This window comes from Xyrauchen texanus, chromosome 9, assembly GCF_025860055.1.
Source record: "Xyrauchen texanus isolate HMW12.3.18 chromosome 9, RBS_HiC_50CHRs, whole genome shotgun sequence".
In the NCBI taxonomy this organism is placed as follows: domain Eukaryota; kingdom Metazoa; phylum Chordata; class Actinopteri; order Cypriniformes; family Catostomidae; genus Xyrauchen; species Xyrauchen texanus.
The window spans coordinates 39432794-39452058 of record NC_068284.1 but is presented as its reverse complement, the minus strand read 5'-3'; the positions used below and the strand labels follow the sequence as shown (position 1 = coordinate 39452058).

At 38.3% G+C, this 19265-nt stretch overlaps 1 protein-coding gene across 5 annotated transcripts in view; it reads left to right on the top strand.

Annotated features, from left to right (window-relative positions):
* Nucleotides 1-19244, top strand: part of zeb1a (zinc finger E-box binding homeobox 1a) — a 37143-nt gene extending 17899 nt beyond the window's left edge. For all 5 annotated transcript variants that reach the window (XM_052133655.1, XM_052133657.1, XM_052133658.1 and 2 more), the window contains 4 exons: nucleotides 11685-13378; nucleotides 15343-15924; nucleotides 17615-17795; nucleotides 18648-19244. In XM_052133655.1, coding sequence (XP_051989615.1) covers nucleotides 11685-13378; nucleotides 15343-15924; nucleotides 17615-17795; nucleotides 18648-19243 — 3053 coding nt within the window. In that variant the 3' untranslated portion in view covers nucleotide 19244. The remainder of the gene's footprint in view (nucleotides 1-11684; nucleotides 13379-15342; nucleotides 15925-17614; nucleotides 17796-18647) is intronic.
* Nucleotides 19245-19265: the final 21 nt, after the last annotated feature.

Below are 19265 nucleotides of genomic sequence, written 5' to 3'. Positions count from 1 at the left end.
ATGGAAAATTTGTGGGCAGAACTGAAAAAGCGAGTGCGAGCAAGGAGGCCTACAAACCTGACTCAGTTACACCAGTTCTGTCTGGTGGATTGGGCCAAAATTCCAGAAACTTATTGTGAGAAGCTTGTGGAAGGCTATGCAAAACGTTTAACCCAAGTTAAACAATTTAAAGGCAATGCTACCAAATACTATTAAAGTGTATGTAAACTTCTGACCCACTGGGAATGGGAGTGTTTGTTATTCATGTTATTGAGACATTTCAGACATTACATCAGAAATTAGCATAATTAATTCTGATTCAAAGTAATGGCCAGCAACATCCAATCACTGCCAACCATGTTAAAATATAATTATTTAGTAAATGCACTTAGCTACAAAGAGGATGCTATAGGATGCTTCCTTGCTTCTTATTTAGTGAATGACTTAACTTCCATTGTGCTGTCTGTCGAAATGCAACTTATTTTCATCCTAACTCCATGTAAAGCCTCTGAATGCAAAAATGTTCAGCTTTTGGATGAACCTGTTGATTCTCAATGTAAAAATGCACAGTGAATATCGGAATGCGTTGTTAATGAATAGAACTGCATATGAACCGTAGTGATAACAAAATAAAATAAAATATAACAAAACTTATATTAAAATGAAGCGAAATGACCCGCAGATGTGTTGAAAGTTTTCAAAACAACTAACATGTTTTCAACTTTTGAGGGGGATAATGTCCCAAAATCCACATTTGTGGACATCTTTTTTTGTAATGCGGCATATCAAATGAAACTAGATATGCTAGTCTTTACACTCAAATAGGTTTAAAAGAAAAAAACTTTTTCTAATCAGAGGCACTTTTTTTGGCATAGAAGAGCTTCATGGAAATCAATGTCATATTGTTGTGACACTGTGTGCCAGAAATTTAACACTTAAATGACTGTCTAGAGTGTTATGAACAGTTTAATTTAAATTATGCATTGCATATAGCGAAGCCAAATTACCACATCCACACATGGACGCAGGGTCACTCAAGGCTATAGAAAGGTTAGCCCCACTTTTGTGAGGGGACCATGAAATTGAGCTGCCAAAGTAATGTATTTTGAAATGATGTGGTGCCAGATTGTTACAAGTTGTTTAGTAACGGACAACCAATCAGAAACTAAACATTACTTACCTCATTAAATATTAATATGCTTTGTACAGATGCAGAAACTTTCATGTGCTGTTTATTTTCAGTGGCTGAGGGAAAAATGTTGAACAATGATGGCTTTACAACTTGAGTGATGAAGAGACAATATTATTTTATAGAAGAATTAAGACAAGATGAACATGCAAGTAATAAAATGGGTCACATGTTCATTGGGGCACGTTGTCCAGTCATTGTAGTAAGCCTCACAAATATACAAATAAGAATGTTAACCCAGGGTTTATAAATGTAGAGTATGAAATCTCAAAACCTAACTCAGGGTAAAGTATGAACAGTTTGAGAATGGAACAAGATAGTCAAGGATTACATTAACCCAGGGTAAAAAAAAGTCTATAGTCTAACAATTTCATTTGTAAAAAGGTTGTTCATTCCTCAAATACCAACCAACATTTTTACTATGCTTATATAATCTTTAAAACACTGATGACATTTGTATTTCATATTAAAGGAATGTTCCAGGTTCCATACAATTTAAGTGCAATTAACAGCATTTGTGGCATAATGTTGATTATAAAAACCTTGTCCCTGTAAAAAGTGTTACAGTAACACCTGTTTAACATCGTAAACATGAGCAGCGCATGAGCAGAGTGGATTTTGTTTGGCACCCATTTTAACAGGTTACAGCATTCACATCGGGAGCGTCAGCAGCACAGAGCACAGCGTCACGTATTCACCTTATTAAGCCCCGTCCCTTTTCGGTGCTCCGCGTTTCCATGTTTTGTCTCTTCACTTCCGGATTGCATTGAAGCTACTAAGAGGAGTCAATCAAAATGGGTTACGTGTGGGAACACAAAGTATTTTTCGGCAAGAGTTGATGGGGTGAGTCTGCACCACCCCTTTCCTACATGAAAATGCTAGTGAGGTGTTTTGTGGTCACTGTAAATGTTCGTTTTTCTGACACCTTAAAAAAATATCCTCACATTACCTATAACACGATGGGTGCATGATAAGATGGCCAGAGGTGTTCTACAGAGAGATCTTTATGAATTTGTGTTGTCTCATGGAGTTTCATGAGCACAAGAGTCATATGAGTACTTCCACAATGTGAAGGAAGGATCTTGTGTATTTATGAATGAAGAACTCTTGTTTTTAAACCACATACGTGGACGAGTGATAGTAAAAGTCTACGGTACAGTCAAATGGCATGCAAAAGTTTACCTGGATGTTTCCCCCATTTGTACATTTTCTTCTGTTTGTCTTAGCCCTTTAGTAAAATATTTCTCTCTCTTGTGCACCTGTGTAAATGCTGAATGACAATAAATTGAATTTTGAATGTACAACACTAGCATTTTTTACTTTGTTTACATAAAGCAGTCGGACTTGGAATAGTTAGCGTAAGCGTGTAAGGTTGCTTTCATATCTTGTTTGTAGGCTCTTATTTATTGAATATTCCAAAACTAAGTGTTTGACCGTGTCTTATTTATTACATTTATTTTTAAGTAGACAATAATACATTCAACGTAATACAAAACTTAGATTGGTCTCGATCCACCAGTTACGTTTATCTTCATATTTATCTTCTCATAACAGCTTCGTGAAATTTAATCCAGTGTTTCTATATAAACTGAAATATTTTTTGTGGACACAAAGTTTATAATTTCTTTCTTTATCTCGTTGGTACTGGATAAAATGCAGTGCTTTGTTTACCGGTTTTACGGTTCAACTGGTTTTCATGTTAACTGTTGACCTTCTTTCGTTTTACACCAGATGTGAACTATAGCAGATTTGTTGAATCCAAAAATCATGCTCCTGCCTCAATATTTTGCTCTTCATTCAATGTAAACTTACTAAACACTAGCGGTTAATCAATTTGAGCTACCAGATGACGTTAAGAAACAGCTGCCTCTTCGTATTCAAATCGTGGTGTGTGATCGGTGTGAGATTGTGCACATTATCCAGAAATGTGTCCATGTTAACTTGTGCCTCGCGTTCACAATATTATCGTCTTGTCCGATTATTAGATGAAATATGAACGTCATTTTCTTGTCGAAACCCAAATATTATGAAACCCAAATATTATGCAGCAGAATTAAACCAATCAGTAATTGAATGAACAAACTGCCTACATTCATAAAGCCTTTCGGAGTTTATTAGTGCAGACATGCTCAGTAGGCTTGTGTCTCAATAGTGACATTAATGTAGTCATTAAGATCAGAAAAACAAGTAGCCAAAACTACCCATTGTCAAACAGTTTACTACAGTAATTTTTAACATTTGATGACATAGATTGTCATGTTGGCATGCCTTATGTTAATGTGTCTAATAGTGTAACCATTTGTACCAGAATGCAGACCATTCGGACTATATTTTTGCAAACTTCAAAAGATGTCAGTGACAGTTTACAACCCCATCAAAAAGGTCTTGCTCAAATAAAGGCAATCAAAAACACATTGCCATGGTCAGTTATTCTATAGAATAGTTTTGTGTGACATGTCATTTACCACTTTCTCCCTGCAGCCTCTTAGCACTGAAAAAGTCTCCGGTTACTCATGTAACCTTTCCCTGAGATGAAGGGAACGAGACATTGCATTTGAACGCAATGGGGAATTATTTTCCCATGATCTATTTAAAGCCCTTGTATCATAATGCAAACTTGTGATTGACAAGGGTGTTTGAGCCCACACTTTTAGCCATGCATTTATCCTATAGAAGTGTGCACTCAAACACCATTTCTTCAGAATTTTCTGACTGAAGGACAAGAATGCATGCTCATACCTACTGCAGAAGTTTTGCAATGTCTCGTTCCCTTCATCTCAGGGAACCGAGGTTATAGGAGTAACCGGAGAGGTTCCCCATCTTTTCAGTTCACTCGACATTGCATTTGAACACTATGGAGAACCATCACGCCGCACTACATAGTCACATCCTATGATGTACCAGGGTACAAACACAGGCCCTTCGGGCGGTGACATATTATGATGTCTCCAAGTGTGTATGAAAATGAATAACCCCACATGGTGAAAAAAAGATGGAAAGTTAATCTTAATCTGAGGATCTATGTGAGTCATGTAATACACACAGAATAATTTAACCCCTTCATATCCAGAGGTAGGGAGGGAGGTTTTATTCTATTGGAAGAGCTTGTGACTTCTAGTGGGAGTAAATTGGATAGCGGACTACACAGGCTGCTGTATTAAAATTATAACGAAGCGATGGACGCCACATAAAGATTATAGAACCTCACGAACGTGTTCTGCGAAGACCATCCTGCTGTAAAGCATATATCCTGTAGGGATATACCATTTGTCCATGTCCATAAGGAAGCAATGCCTCTATTTGAATGTGCCTTTACGCCAATAGGGCATCAATGGTTTCTATTTACGTGTTTTTGCAGCGGTTGAGTTTTCTAACCAATCACTAACATATCCGTTGAGCAATGAAATGGCAATGGCCAATCAGAGCCGCTTAGATTAGTCCTCCGTCCTATCTGTAATGACAACTGATCCTAATGCACAAGTTTTAAACTGTCTAAATGCCCAGATGCTTGCTTTATGTTCTTGCTCTGTTCGCGCAGCACACGAAAATTAACACCGAAGAAACATCACCTGACACTTGAAAAGAAGCTGTAGAACAAGAGCGAAAAGCACTTTGTAAATATTTTGGATTCATTGCATATTGCACCGCTCGCTTTGAACGTAGATGTTAAATACACAGCAAATAAGCAACAAGACAAAACTAAAATGATCCCATTCTAATGCGGGCACAGATGCGGTGTAAATAATTGAGTTGTTATGATGATTAGACAGCTTTGTTTTTAATGAGAGCATTCGTGAGAGTGCAGAACTTTCTGTGGAGCGTCACTGTGCTTTCACAGAAATGCAGGTCTCAAACAGTGTAAACCTGCAGTGAGTGACAGCAGTCATTGTAATGGGAGAGTTTGTCATGTTGCTCAATTTCGGTGTACAATTTATTAAAAATGTAATAACAGTTTTGTTTTGTCATGTTAATAAGTAGGCCAATGTGAATTTGACTTGTACAAAATAGCAATAAAATAATTCAGCTTAACTGTTCTAAGTGTGTTTTGGAGGTGTGGCCAACATAAAGAATGGCTTGAATAGCATATTTCAGCAATCACCATCATTGTTATTGCGCCTGCTCTTATAAGACCCATTTGCCATGCAGCTGGTATTGGTAGATTTAACATTTTCACGAATCGCACAAACTCTGATCGCAAATGACTGTTTTTAATATCCAAAGTGCAACCACTGAGGCCAAAAATGATCTAACAATGATCTTACATGAACAAGATCACCATTGAAGATCTAACAGGATGAATGGTCCCCTGTCTAGCCACCCAAGGGCTTACTGAATGCAATAACTTGGTCGATTTAAATCAGCTGTTAATAAGTTTGAATATAGATTATTCCATATTATTTACAGTACGTGGACTAATAATTTAAGCAGTAATTTAGCAATAATTCAATTTATTCTATACCATAGATATCAATTTACAATCATTTTCATTTGCCTTACCTTAAACATTATTACAATATAATGCTTAAAAGATGCTTAAAAGAAACTGGAGCGCAGCTCACATCCACCATTGAAATCTGCTACTCTGAAGAACCACAAGGTTGCTTACTTTGTGACGTCATGGTAATTAAAAAGTATAATCGACATTACTAAATCGCGATTACAATATCAACGAGCAATAATCGATCATTATTATTTTTGCTATAATTGTATTTTTGCTACATGTGGTATAAACCTACCACGTGTAGGTTCCACAGCTCCAGCTGGGGATGCCAAATCGTGCCCTGTGCTTGAGAGAGCAGATTCCTCTGCAGCAGTATTTCCCATGGAGGGCCACTCAATATCTCCATCTTTTCCGGAAACCATGCCTGGTTGGGTCATTTTGGTGCAACCAACAGAACCGTTTCCTAGTCCTCTCTGACTTCGCTGATGATAGAGTGAAGGAGACATACCGGTGGAAACACATATTTGCGTTTCGTCGGCCACTTGTGGGCCAAGGCATCCACTCGGCTTGGAAGGGTGGGCAGTGCTGGATTTCCATCCTACAGTGGCAGAAGGACAGAGATGGGCTGCAACCGCCTCTTCAATGGGGGAAGCTTAGCATACCCCTTATCCTAAAAGTCCACTTTTGTGAGGAACGCAGCTCCTCCAATCTGGAAGTGAGAGAATAAGTGAGAAGCTATATTACCTACCCTTTCCGTTTCGATTGAATTGCTGTTGTGTTTTCTGATTTGCTGTTGTGATTTCTGAATTGCTGTTTTGTTTTCGGACTTGCCGTTGTGTTTTAGATTTGTTGATGTGTTTCTGAATTGTTATTTTGTCTTTGGATTTGCCGTTGTGTTTTTAGATTTGTTGTTTTGTTTTGCACTTCACGGCCACCAAAGCTGTTTAATCAAATAATACCATTTAATCTGTACAATGATGCCAGAAACATTTAGTAAGATTACATTGAATGAAGAGCAACATATTGCGTCAGGAGCATGATTTTCAGAATCAATTTTGGAATATGCTGCCAGTCATTCAGATCTGGTGTAAAACAGAGGAAGGTCACCAGTATATCATGACACTGTAACACCGGTGTCTCCATCCATCATGGCGGTGGGGGTGTGTTGAATGACGTAATTGAATAATAAGTGTGCTGGCAAATGTAAACTATGCACACAATGCCACGTGTGGTCGGTAAATTCTGAACTTACCTCAGTCAGTACAGTCAGTATTGATGATGGATGACAAAATATTGATTGTGGAGAAACCCTCAACTTAAATTTTTTACTTAAACTCAACTTAAATTAAATTAATGACTGACTAAAGGAAAAAGCATAGGTATGTAGTTACTTTGGCTGTTGGTGATGGGCGAGTTCACATTTTTTATTTGGAAGTGCGTCCTTATTCTTATTAAGAAAGTATTCAACAGTTTTGGCTGATGTTTGAACATAAATGTATAATCTCTATTCAATGGTTGTACTATAAACTTATTTCTGACTATAAACTGAGTGATCTCGTCCTGTGTACAAACATTCAAAGGCCCCCTCCCCCTAAGGAACAAACATTGAATGATGTTTGTAAGAGTCAGAGCTTACTATGTTCAATGCCACTAAATGAAATACTTCTTCAGGACTTTATTAGGTTAAATCAGTATCATTTAAATAAGATTTCATGACAATCAAGTTTGTAAAACATATCAATCGCCCACTCCTGATAACCATTTTATAAGTTATGGTCATTAAGTAAAGAAATACTTATTGTAGTTACATAGAAATCTCTTTATTTTTCTGTATAGAGCTGCTGCTGCGATACTGTAAAAACACTTCCTGTGTGAAAATCCTGGCGAGTCTTCAGCCGTAGTTAGGCACACGCCTTGCTCAAGCTAGCTATGAAACAGGCGTCAGGCACTTACAATGTAAGAGAATGGGCCAGTCCATAAACGCTAAAATAAACAGTTTCAAAAGTAAAGCCTACTTAAAGATTTAAACATTATACATGTTAACATGATTTTGGTGAAAATAAAAAATATATATAATAAAATCGCTTACTAACCTTATCTGTTTAAAGTTATCCAATATTACAACTTTTGTGTCATGGCAACAAAACCCTTTAATCTCGGTAAAGGATATCATGTTACTTTGTGTTTTGCGTTCATGAACAGGCCCCGTTCACTTACATTGTAAGTGCTTTACAGTAACAGCTTTTTTAAATTAAACGAGGGGCGAGTCAAACTTATTTTTGTAGTACCGGTAATCAGCATTATGCCACAAATGCTGTCGATTAAGCACAACTCAAATTGAACCTAGAACATTGCTTTAATAGTTAGTACTTCTCTAATACCCCGTTCCACCTGGTATTACGATGTGTCTCGGGTGATCCAGTCACATGTGGTCAGGTGAGGCACCTGGTCACGTAAATGTTCGGATTTGGAGTTTCATGACAACATACATCAATCACTATGTCAGTGTGTTACTGCATGATAGTAAATTGCAACTAAGTCAGAAAAGACAAAGCAAGCACAAAAAATGGTGCATGATTCAAACTTAATCGAAGCACAAATCTCGAACAAAATTATACATTATTTTAGTGTATTACCTGCAGTGGTGTAGTAGTGACTGAAGAGGTGAGTGTACTGTGTTTTTATCATAGTCTCATTTGAACTTTCAAAATGTATGTCAGGGTAAGGTGTACAGTAAACTATTAAAGCTTGATATTAAACATCTATTTAAATAAATAGGTTTGATTAATTAACAGTAAAATGGGCTTTATAATTACTCTAATTAATAAGCTAATAAATTATTAAATACAGGTCTCCAGACTGTGACTAAAATGGTCACAAATGCAACCAAAAAATAATTGATTGTGACAATAATTTAACATCTAGTCGCCACTGGCGACAGTCAGGTTTTGTGCGTTCATATGCGGTTTCGTCAGATATCATATTGTAAGTTATTGAATACATCTTTAGAGTCTCGTGCTGTCTCGTGCTGCATTACACCCATTCTGTTTCTGAAGAGCTTGTTAGTCACTACACTGCACACAACAACAAACCCAGTGCGAGAGAGTCGTGAACAAATTACTCTTTTGAACCGGGTCTTTTTCATGAATCACCCAAAAAGAACTGAGGGTCTGAACTCAGGAGCTCAAGTTAGCAGTTTGAATCAGATTCACTTTCTCAGCAAATCAGCCGTCAGTGTCCTCACATCTGGGAGTGCAGACATTTCAAAATAAGAGTACCAAATGTATGTCAGGCTTCTTTATAATTAAAAGTCCAATATTGTGTACCACTTTTTTATTCTTCTGTTAATTATTGATTGGGATTGGAGTAGCACAATAAACTGCATCTGTAATTTCTTTCAATTTGCTCTCTTGTAGTCGGTGTGGACCAGTCTGGGCCATCTTGTATCAGTAAAGAAAGACTTAAGACTTAAATTATATATATATATATATATATATATATATATATATATATATATATATATATATATGAGATCAAGCTTTTAACACTTGTACACAATATGCAAAAATTGATTGATGCTCAAGAAGGCAACACACTACTATATGCATGCTATACTTATTAATTATCTGTAATGTAGATTCTGAAGGGCAGTACTAAATTAAAAAAAAAATCTATCTCTTATTTTTGTATAAATTATGAAAGGGGTGTGAACATTTGAGACAAATGGGGAATCCAAATTTATATTCTCAACAATATATTCTGTTTACTAAACCTCTGATTAATGGGTTATCAGCTGTCTTCCTTTTCTTTGGCTTTCTATCTTGTTTCTGAACAGCAATGTAAATTGAGCAATTCTGTGATTTGACGACTAAAAACAACAATTTGGCTCTTTAATGTTTCAGTTTTGGAGCCAATGGCTCCTAAGCCATTTTTCACTCTGGAGCCCTGCATACACTGGCGGGCAAACTTTTGGAATAATGTAAAAATGTTGCAGTTTCAGAAGGAAATTGGTTCTTTAATTAACCAAAGTGGCATTCAACAGATCAAAAAGTATAGTCAGGACAATACTTGTGTAAAAAACAGCACCATCACTATTTGAAACAAAGTCATTTTGATCAAACCTAGACAGGCCCCATTTCCAGCAGCCATCACTCCAACACCTTATCCTTGATTAATCATGCTAAATAGCTAATTTGGTACTAGAAAATCACTTGCCATTATATCAAACACTGCTGAGTGCTATTCGGTTTGTTAAATGAAGCTTAACATTGTCCTTGTGTTTGTTTTTGATTTGCCATGGTATGCAATAGACTGGCATGTCTTAAGGTAAATATTAGGTCAAAAATGGCAGAAAAGAAACGGCTTTCTCTAGAAACTCATCAGTCAATCATTGTGTTTGTTGAGGCTATACGATGCTAGAAATTGCCATAAAACTGAAGATTTCATACAAAGGTGCACACTACACTACAAAGACAAAGAACAACTGGCTCTAACAAGGACAGAAAGAGATGTGGAATGCCAGATGTACAACTAAACAAGATGATACATTAGAGTCTCTAGTTTGAGAAATAGACACCCCACATGTCCTCAGCTGACAGATTCATTGAATTCTACCCGCTCAACACCAGTTTCATGTACAACAGTAAAGAGAAGACTCAGTGGTGCAGGCCTTATGGGAAGAATTGCAAAGAAAAAGCCACTTTTGAAACAGAAATACAAAAAGAAAAGGTTAGAGTGGGCAAAGACAACAAATAATTGGAAAAGGGTGTTATGGATCTTAATACCATTGAGCTTTTGTGGGATCAGCTAGACTGTAAGGTCCGTGAGAAGTGCCCGAAAAGACAGCCACATCTATGGCAAGTGCTACAGGAAGTGTGGGGGGAAATGTCACCTGAGAATCTGGACAAACTGACAGCAGGAATGCCAAGGATCTGCAAAGCTGTCATTGCTGTACGTGGAGGATTTTTGGATGAGAACTCTTTGAAGTAGTTTAAAAAGTTCTGAAAATGTTTTCAAATTGTAATATTAATTTTTCACATTATTAATGTTCTGACTATACATTGTGATCCACTTTGGTGAATAAAAGTACCAATTTCTTTCCATAAGAGCTAAATCTGGACATTATTCCAAACTTTTGGCCACCAGTGTACATAACCTCATACATAATAAATTGTTAAGCATTGTATAGGTATGACTGAGTGTAGTAATGTTCACGTTAGTATGTTATCTTATATTACGATATACAGTACATAAGTGTTAATGGTCAGGCTCTTTGTTTTATGTGCGTACAAAAATCTTCTTTTCTATGTAAAGCTTTCCTATTAAGAAATATAAATTAAGATGATTTGATATTAGGAGGAAAAAAGGCACCACCGACGGCAGTAAAGACTGAAAAAAATGGCATTTGATATGATTAAGGAACAACTCGTCATCTGCGAAGAACATAAAAAAACTAGTACGGGTGCATTGACACTCAGTATTTTCCCAAAGTTTAATAGCATTAGTTTTTATTTAAAAGCATTAATATTTTCACTTTTAACAGCGAGGTAAATATACAGCACAAAATAATTATGGGCATCTCACTGTAGATGCTAGAAATGCCCGCCCCTTATTGAAACAAAATATGATTGGTTACAAAATATCGAATCGTGGCTAAAACCAACGTTTTGTTTAGTAGCTCAGCTAAGTCGCTAAGTGTTCGTGCCTGTCATCTGTGTTGATATGAGACACACTGAAAAAGATCCATGAAGCTCCCGGGAAACTTTAAACTTGTTTTAGCGCTGTGGTTGATTGACACGTGAGGTGTGGTGCTTCACTGCTGCCAGGATGCATTCAGGGTGGATTAGCATTTACACCTCAAATGCAATTTTTGACCATATTCGTATGTGGGTTTTGTGATCTGATCACAAAACGTTTCAGACCCTGTTTAGACCTGTATTTAGGGCTGACCACATGTCATAGAATTATCCAAAACGCATCTTAATACCAGGTGGAACCAGGGTCAATAGGTTTTATGTAAATTTCTCATTATCTCTGTGTTTTAAATTCCATGCATGTCTTTTTCTTTTTATCCAGGTGAGAAGCCGTATGAGTGCTCTAACTGCCAGAAGCGTTTTTCACACTCTGGGTCCTACAGCTCACACATCAGCAGTAAGAAGTGTGCAGGTGGGACCCCTGCAGTCAACAGTATGCCTCGCATGCCTGGAGTGAAAGCAGCCATTACCCTCTCTCACCCCACACACATACTTCTGAGAGAGAAGGTGGACATTACCAACAAGCCTCTTCAAGAGCAACTCCCCCTGAAGCAGATCAAACAAGAGCCTGTTGAACATCAACCCAAAGCTGTGTCAGCAACAGCAACTATAACCACCAATGGAGTTACGGCCACAAATGCTCAAGGTGTTGTGCAGACTTTGGTCGTGCCCACTGTCGGGCTGGTCCAGCCAATCAGCATCAATCTTAGTGACTTACAGAATGTGCTAAATATGGCAATGGATGGTAATGTTCTTAGGCAGGTGTTGGCTAGTGCCAATGTAAATGGAACAAACACCAAAATTTTAGGTCAAGTGCAAACGCAGGCGCAGACACAAGCTGTTGTGTTGCAGCCGCAGCAGGCACAACCACAGGTGATCTCTGCCATCTCTCTGCCGATTGTGGGACAAGATGGAAATGCCAAAATTATCATCAATTACAGCCCCCAATTAGACTCACAACTCAATGCCGCTAAAGTAAAAACAACACAGCCTGTTGTGACACAGCCCACTGTGGCACAAGCCGGTACGGCACAGGAAAAATTGACTGTGTCTGATGTCACACAGCCAAAAGTGGTGCAGGTTCATTCAGCACAGTCCAACTTGACTGAAACCCAAACATCAAGTACTGTCAATGCAAAACCTACCCAGGTAAATATAATCAAACCAGTCCAAGCCGGAAACCCCATCAAAACTGCATCGATCATCAGACTAACCCCCGCACAGGCTACCAGGTTGGCCCAAGCCCGCGCTACACAACCAAAGCTCACCCAGCAATCTTTACTGTTGGTGAGGAGAGCTGATGGAACACAGAGTCTCGTGGTTCGACAAATAGCTATCGCCAATCCTAACACACAGGGTAATTCAACAGTCGAGACTAAGCCCACAGAGACAACATCAACCCCAGAAAAGACTACAAATACAGTGCTTGTGACACAAGCCGAGAGGAGAGAGACATCAGAAAATATGAATTCCTTAGAGTCAAATGATTGCAAACAAAACCTGATAGCCAATGTGCCATCGGGCATCAAAATCAAAACTGAACCCGATTCTCCATCTAAGATCGAGACTGAAATGGAGAGGGAGGGAGAGAAAGATATGGAGACAGAGGGAAATAAAGAGAAAGGGAAACAATCTGCAAATAACACAGTTTCACACTCGGGAACAGTTCACAGTGGTGTTGCATGTGGAGACAACTTCCATAACTACGCAAGTTGTTTGCTTTGTGACAGTGGCCCAAGCAAACTTAAACTCCTTGACTCTCTGAATGGTGACACTAATGGGTCTAAAACTATCTCTCTGTCCTCTCTACTGGATAAGGATAAGAGTGGAGCAGCAGAGCGCCTCCTTCCTCTCCTGAAGGCCTATAGTCAGGACCCTCATCCCACTGAGGAGCAGCTGTCTCAGGTTGCCAAGTCAGTTAAGCTGCCTCTAGAGGCAGTTAGCAAGTGGTACAAGAGGATGCGTTCCAAGAAAATCTTGCTCAAGGCTGCAAGCAACCTGAAAAACAGCCAAAAGGTAAGTACAAAACACATTTTGTTTAACTAGGGTTGTCATTAGGAATGGAACAATAGGTAGAATTTCGAAATAACTAGGGTTGAATGATTAATCGAAATAAAACCTGAAAATCCCGATTTGACGTAGTGCGATTATTAAACCACAAATGGTGGGATTTAATTAAATAAATAAATAGTCTGCACACGCAGGTCTTATTGTATGTGTGCAGCACTGTTCTCGGTAGTGTTACACATTCTAAATGCACACGTGAGGTTTATCTGCTGAGCGTGTTATATTTACAGTGCTCTAGATTTACTAATTGCACATTTGCATAATTCCAAATATGCTTGGCCGTTACTGTTGAAATCTAAAGTAACCTCATAACACTGGGTTTTTGTTGTCAGAAGTGTGGATGAAAGCATTTTTCTGCATTAAAAGGCATTGTCAACTCTACAACAATCAGAAACGTCAAAATAAAGGCTTATAAAGGCTTATAAAGGCATAGTTCACCCAAAAATGAAAATTCTCTTCTCGTTTACATCCCAGATGTGTATGACTTTTTTCTTCTGCTGAACACAAATATTTTTAGAAGAATATCTCAGCTCTGTTGGTCCATACAATGCAAGTGAATGGTGACCATACATTTGAAGCTCCAAAAATCACATATAGCCTACATAAAACTAGTCCATATGACTCCAATGGTTAAATCCATATCTTCAGATGCAATATGATAAGTGTGGGTGAGAAGAGAGTTCAGTGCAATATTTAAGTCCTTTTTTTTACCATAAATGTCCTTTTGCTCTGCAATGATTATCCGGTTCACTGATTGAATGTTTTTACTACGAGTGTGATGAAACATCATTTTGTGGGCGTGTGAGCATTTGCGTTTGACAGCGGTCTAGACTAGAGTTTGTAAGAACCATAATGTTATGATGGACAGAATATTTAAACTGGCTGTAAAAAAAAAAAAACACTTCTACTGTCTCTATGACTGATGTTTTCATCTGTTTGTGAGCAAGCATTTGTGTTTTAGTGTGCAGTTTGATTGACCGGTTGACATCAATTACATTTAAATTATGTAAAAAAGTTTCTTTGAACTGTAAATTGAAGGACCTTCAGATGATGACAAAAATGTGAATTATATTCCAGATTGCAACCTGTCATATTTTTCAGGACATGTTCTGCTCTGTTATATTGCTTGTCCTGCACCTGATCAGCCTGAATGTAGCTATTTTTGAAGGTTTAATTGTTTCTTATAGAGAAAAGTATATGAGAAACTCTTATTATTTGATCTTTAAGCATTTAAAATGTGTTTTAGGGAAATTTATTCTGATTAGAAATCATTGTGCATTTTGATCACATTTCTAAAAATAAAAAATAAATCATACTTTGTCATTTAAGAATTGTTATAATGCTTTGAAATTATATCAAATTGTGAACCTTATATTGTACATCAAACCAAATCATGAGATAATGTTGTCCCATTCATAGTTGTCATGATACCAAAATCGTGTCAAAAAATGTCATCAAATTGGACAAATGGTGAAACTAAAGGGTTTACAGGTTACTTATTTCTTGTTACTTAAGGTAAAATATCTAGCCTCCTTCAGGAACGAGGTGTACACAGATCAACAGCTAGGTGATCTGGCATATGACATCAAAAGTTTAACTGCATTTTGGTGCTGACTTATGAATGGTAGAAAAATAAATAAAAGATGAAAAGCTGTTGTATGTGAATAGCAGATGTGGACACAAATCAAGGGACAGTTCATCCAAAAATGTCAAATCTGTTCCAAACCTGAATGACTGGTTTGGAACAACATGGGGTGAGTAAATGATTAAAATGTTCATTTTTGAATGAACTATCCCTTGAGAACAAACCAACCGCTTTTAATTTTTGCTGTAACAAGCTGGTCACTAATAATGCCTTGAAACAAGAATCAGTTGTTCCAAAATGTATTACTAATGTCCTGCTTTCTCACCAGACCAAGGAAAATACCCCATGTGATCCCACTGATGCATCTCAAGAAAATAACTCAACCCAAGACACCTGCGATGCTACTCAAGCTCTTGATGACACCTCAATGGAAACCCAAAATAGAACCCTCAGTGCCACTTCACCTGACTCATCTACAACCAATTTCTCCACCGATGATCTTGTCATTGTAAAGACAGAAGACGTAGAAGAGGAGTTGCAGTCTGAGCCACTGGACCTCTCGGTCCCAAAGTCCAGCCCTACTCAAGCCAACACCACCACTAAGCAGCCAATCTCCAACCAAAAGGAGCCGCTCAACTTAGCCTGCCTCAAGAAACAATCGTTGCCAGGCAACACCATCTATGTGGCGCAGGCTGGCACGAGTCCATTAAACATTGTGACAGGGCCATTGCAAACACTGGTTGCCATAGAGCCAGGCGGTGTTCCGTGCATCGGAACTGCATTATCCACCAACAAACAAACTATCCTCATCCCTCAGCTCACCTACACCTACACCACCAACTCTAATATCGAGAAAACTGACAATGCCTCGGCAGATACAAAAGGGACAGTAATACTCAACAACTGTCTGGTAAGGACATCAAATATGCACATATGTTAAAGAGATGATTGTTCCAAACCAGCATGTAGGGCTGGGCGATATTACCAAAATCTTATATAACGGAATGAGACATTTAATATCACGGTAACGGTATATATCACTATGTATTTGTTTTAGGTTTTTTTTTTTGCTTGGGCCACTGTTGCAAAATAATTTATTTATTAAATAAACTATGTAATGGGGTGGAATGTTTTGGCCAATAACAATATATATGACTATATAGCCTACGCATTTTAATGGAAAAAGATTAAAAAACTATATAAATTATTTTTTTATTTAAAACTATGTCCAAAGTAGCCTAATGGTAGACCTGTCATTATCGTTGGATGATAGTCAACAGTAATATTTGTTTTATCTACTCTGCATCGTATTTCAATCCAAGAAGAAAAAACACTCTCTAGTTGAAAATAAGCATTTGTTTTGATTTTAAAACAAACACCAACATCACGTATATAGCAGCCATATCACCCCGCAGCTCTTTCCTGGTTGCCCACTAAAACTAAGCTGGGTTGAGCCTGGTCAGTACCTGGATGGCAGACCCCCTGGGAAAACTAAGGTTGTTGCCTGAAGAGGTATTAGGGTGGCCATCAGGGGGTGCTCACCATGTGGTCTGTGTGGTTCCTAATGTCCCAGTATAGTGACAGGGACACTACACTGTAAAAAGGCTCCTTCAGTCCTTTGGATGAGACGTTAAACCGAGGTCCTGACTCTGTGGTGATTAAAAATCCCAGGGCACTTCTCATTAAGAGTGGGGGTATACCCTGGCGTCCTGGCCAAATTCCCCCATTGGCCCTTATCTATCATGGCCTCCTAATAACCCCCATCCCTGAATTGACTACATCACTGGGGAGAATGGTGAGCATTCTGGCACACTGTGGTCCAGGTGGATGCTGCACACTGGTGGTGGTCGAGGAGATTCCCCCTATCCTATATAAAGCCTTTTGAGTGCCTAGAAAAGCACTATGTAAATGTAAGGAATTATTATCACGAAGAACACAGCATTTTATGAACAAGCCCTGCCTCGTTTTCTCTTTATAATGTAAAGTGATCAGAACTTGAGGCCCTCTCCCTGCACGTGCTGTGCACGCACGTCACAAAGAGTGCTTTAATTCAAGAATGTGATCAACATTTTCTCAAGAAAACAGCACCTATTAATGCAATAAATAACTTCCTCCTCCTGCAATTAACTTGATCGGAGTTGTCCCGTGGTCCTGTGTGTTCATTTTTCTCCATATTTGTTTGTCTCTCTCTCACTTTCAGTCTCACGTGCAACCAGGAAGAGCATCGCGCACACAGATATTTACATATCGCAATATAGGTGGTATAGAAAAATCTCTACCGGTTGACACTTTATATCATCACCACTATACATAGCGCCATACCGCCCAGCCCTGCCTGCATGACTTTTGTTTATTTATGGAACACAAAAAGAGATATTAGGTGGAATGTCACCAATTCATGATTAAAGTGAATGGTGACTGAGGCTAGCATTCTGCCTTACATCTCCTTTTGTGTTCCTAGGAAGAAATTGAAATGGGTTTTCCAACTGCATGAGGGCCAGTAAATGACAGAATTAGCATTTTTGGATGAACTATTCTTTTAACAACGGTCTGCTGTTCCCTTTCTTATTGTTCTTGTTCTCGGATTTTGTCTCTCTCAGAATGTGGCGGACACTGCTTCTGACTGTGTGTCAGGAGTAGAGGACCAGAATGATGAAGATGTACCTCTCATGAAGAGGAAGAGGAAGAGGAAGACTTCCAGCGGCCAATATGCCTGCAATCTGTGTGACAAAATCTTTCAGAAGAGCAGCTCACTGCTGCGACACAAGTATGAACACACAGGTATGTAAAACACAGACAAGCATGCAATACACATGATGTACAGGGCCCCCCTAAAAGTATTTATATACTTTAAAATATATGAACATCATTGCATTCAATAACAAAATATTAAAACAATTGTGGATTATTTTGAAGATAGATTTCTCAAGCAAACTTTTGATGCAAAAAAGCAGCTCATTAGCTTTTAAATGATGAAACAATAGATAAACGGTTTAAAATTAAGTATTTGGACACTGATTGTAAAACTCAGAGGAGCATGTCGTTAAAGAGATCATCAAAATGAAAATAAAAAATATATATAAATTTTTTGGTCATCATTTACTCTACTACTTCATGCATCCTCTAAAAATGACCTTGAGACGAGTTGTCTACAAGTAACTAAAAAACCGTCTAAAAGTAAAGTTAGTTCTTGTTCCAGAAAAAGTCTAGCAACATTTCTTTGCAGATGCCACTAGGTTTGATGTTTTGTTATTTAATCAGGGATGCAAACTACTCACCTTTCAATTAGTCATCTTTTCTGAAGCTAATTTGCCCAAATTGTTAGGTATGATTTTCTACATTTTACTTATTAAAATAACTTAAAAGGGTTACTTTAAACTTGAACACTTGAATTGCTTTTTTAAATACAACAAAGAAATAAACTGAAAAGATACATCTGGAACATCTGTTATGACTTTCTCACCTTTTTGCCTCTCATGAGTTTGCATCCCTGTCTAATTCAATGACATGATACATTTTCAAAGTCCACAAAATACTTCTCAGGACCATTGTAATTACACTTATAATGTACACTTTTTTGGGGGGAAATCTTGCTGTTATTGCTTACCAATGATTGCTTATCACCATTCTCAGGTAAGCGACCTCATGCGTGTGTCATCTGTAAAAAGGCCTTTAAACACAAGCATCACCTGATCGAGCATTCACGACTGCACTCCGGAGAGAAGCCCTACCAATGTGATAAGTGTGGGAAACGCTTCTCGCACTCCGGATCTTATTCTCAGCACATGAACCACAGATACTCCTACTGCAAGAGAGACACCTATGAGCCACCAGAACAGAACAGCACCTCCACACCTCCCTCTCAGCTTGACTCTGATGAGAGAGAGAGTGATGGAGAGGAGGAGGAAGAGGTGGATTTCTCTGGTCTGGACATGAGTGATATACGGGTTGTTCGAGTAGGAGAGGAATACGAGGATGAGATTGCAGGAGAGGAAGACCAGGAATGCAGACATGAGGAACACGAGACTGAGGAAGGAGAAATGGTGGTGGAGGTGGAGCCTGGAGATATTGACACTTTACAGGAGAAAGTGCGGGAAACCGTGGAAATGGAGGTGGTCATGGAAACCGAGGAATCAAGGGAGGTGTCAGGCAATGCAGAAGAGGACAGAAATTTCTCTAATAATGAAGAGAACACAGAGATGACAACAGAGAAGCAACAACATGTCTGAAGGAGATCTTTCATTGATGTGG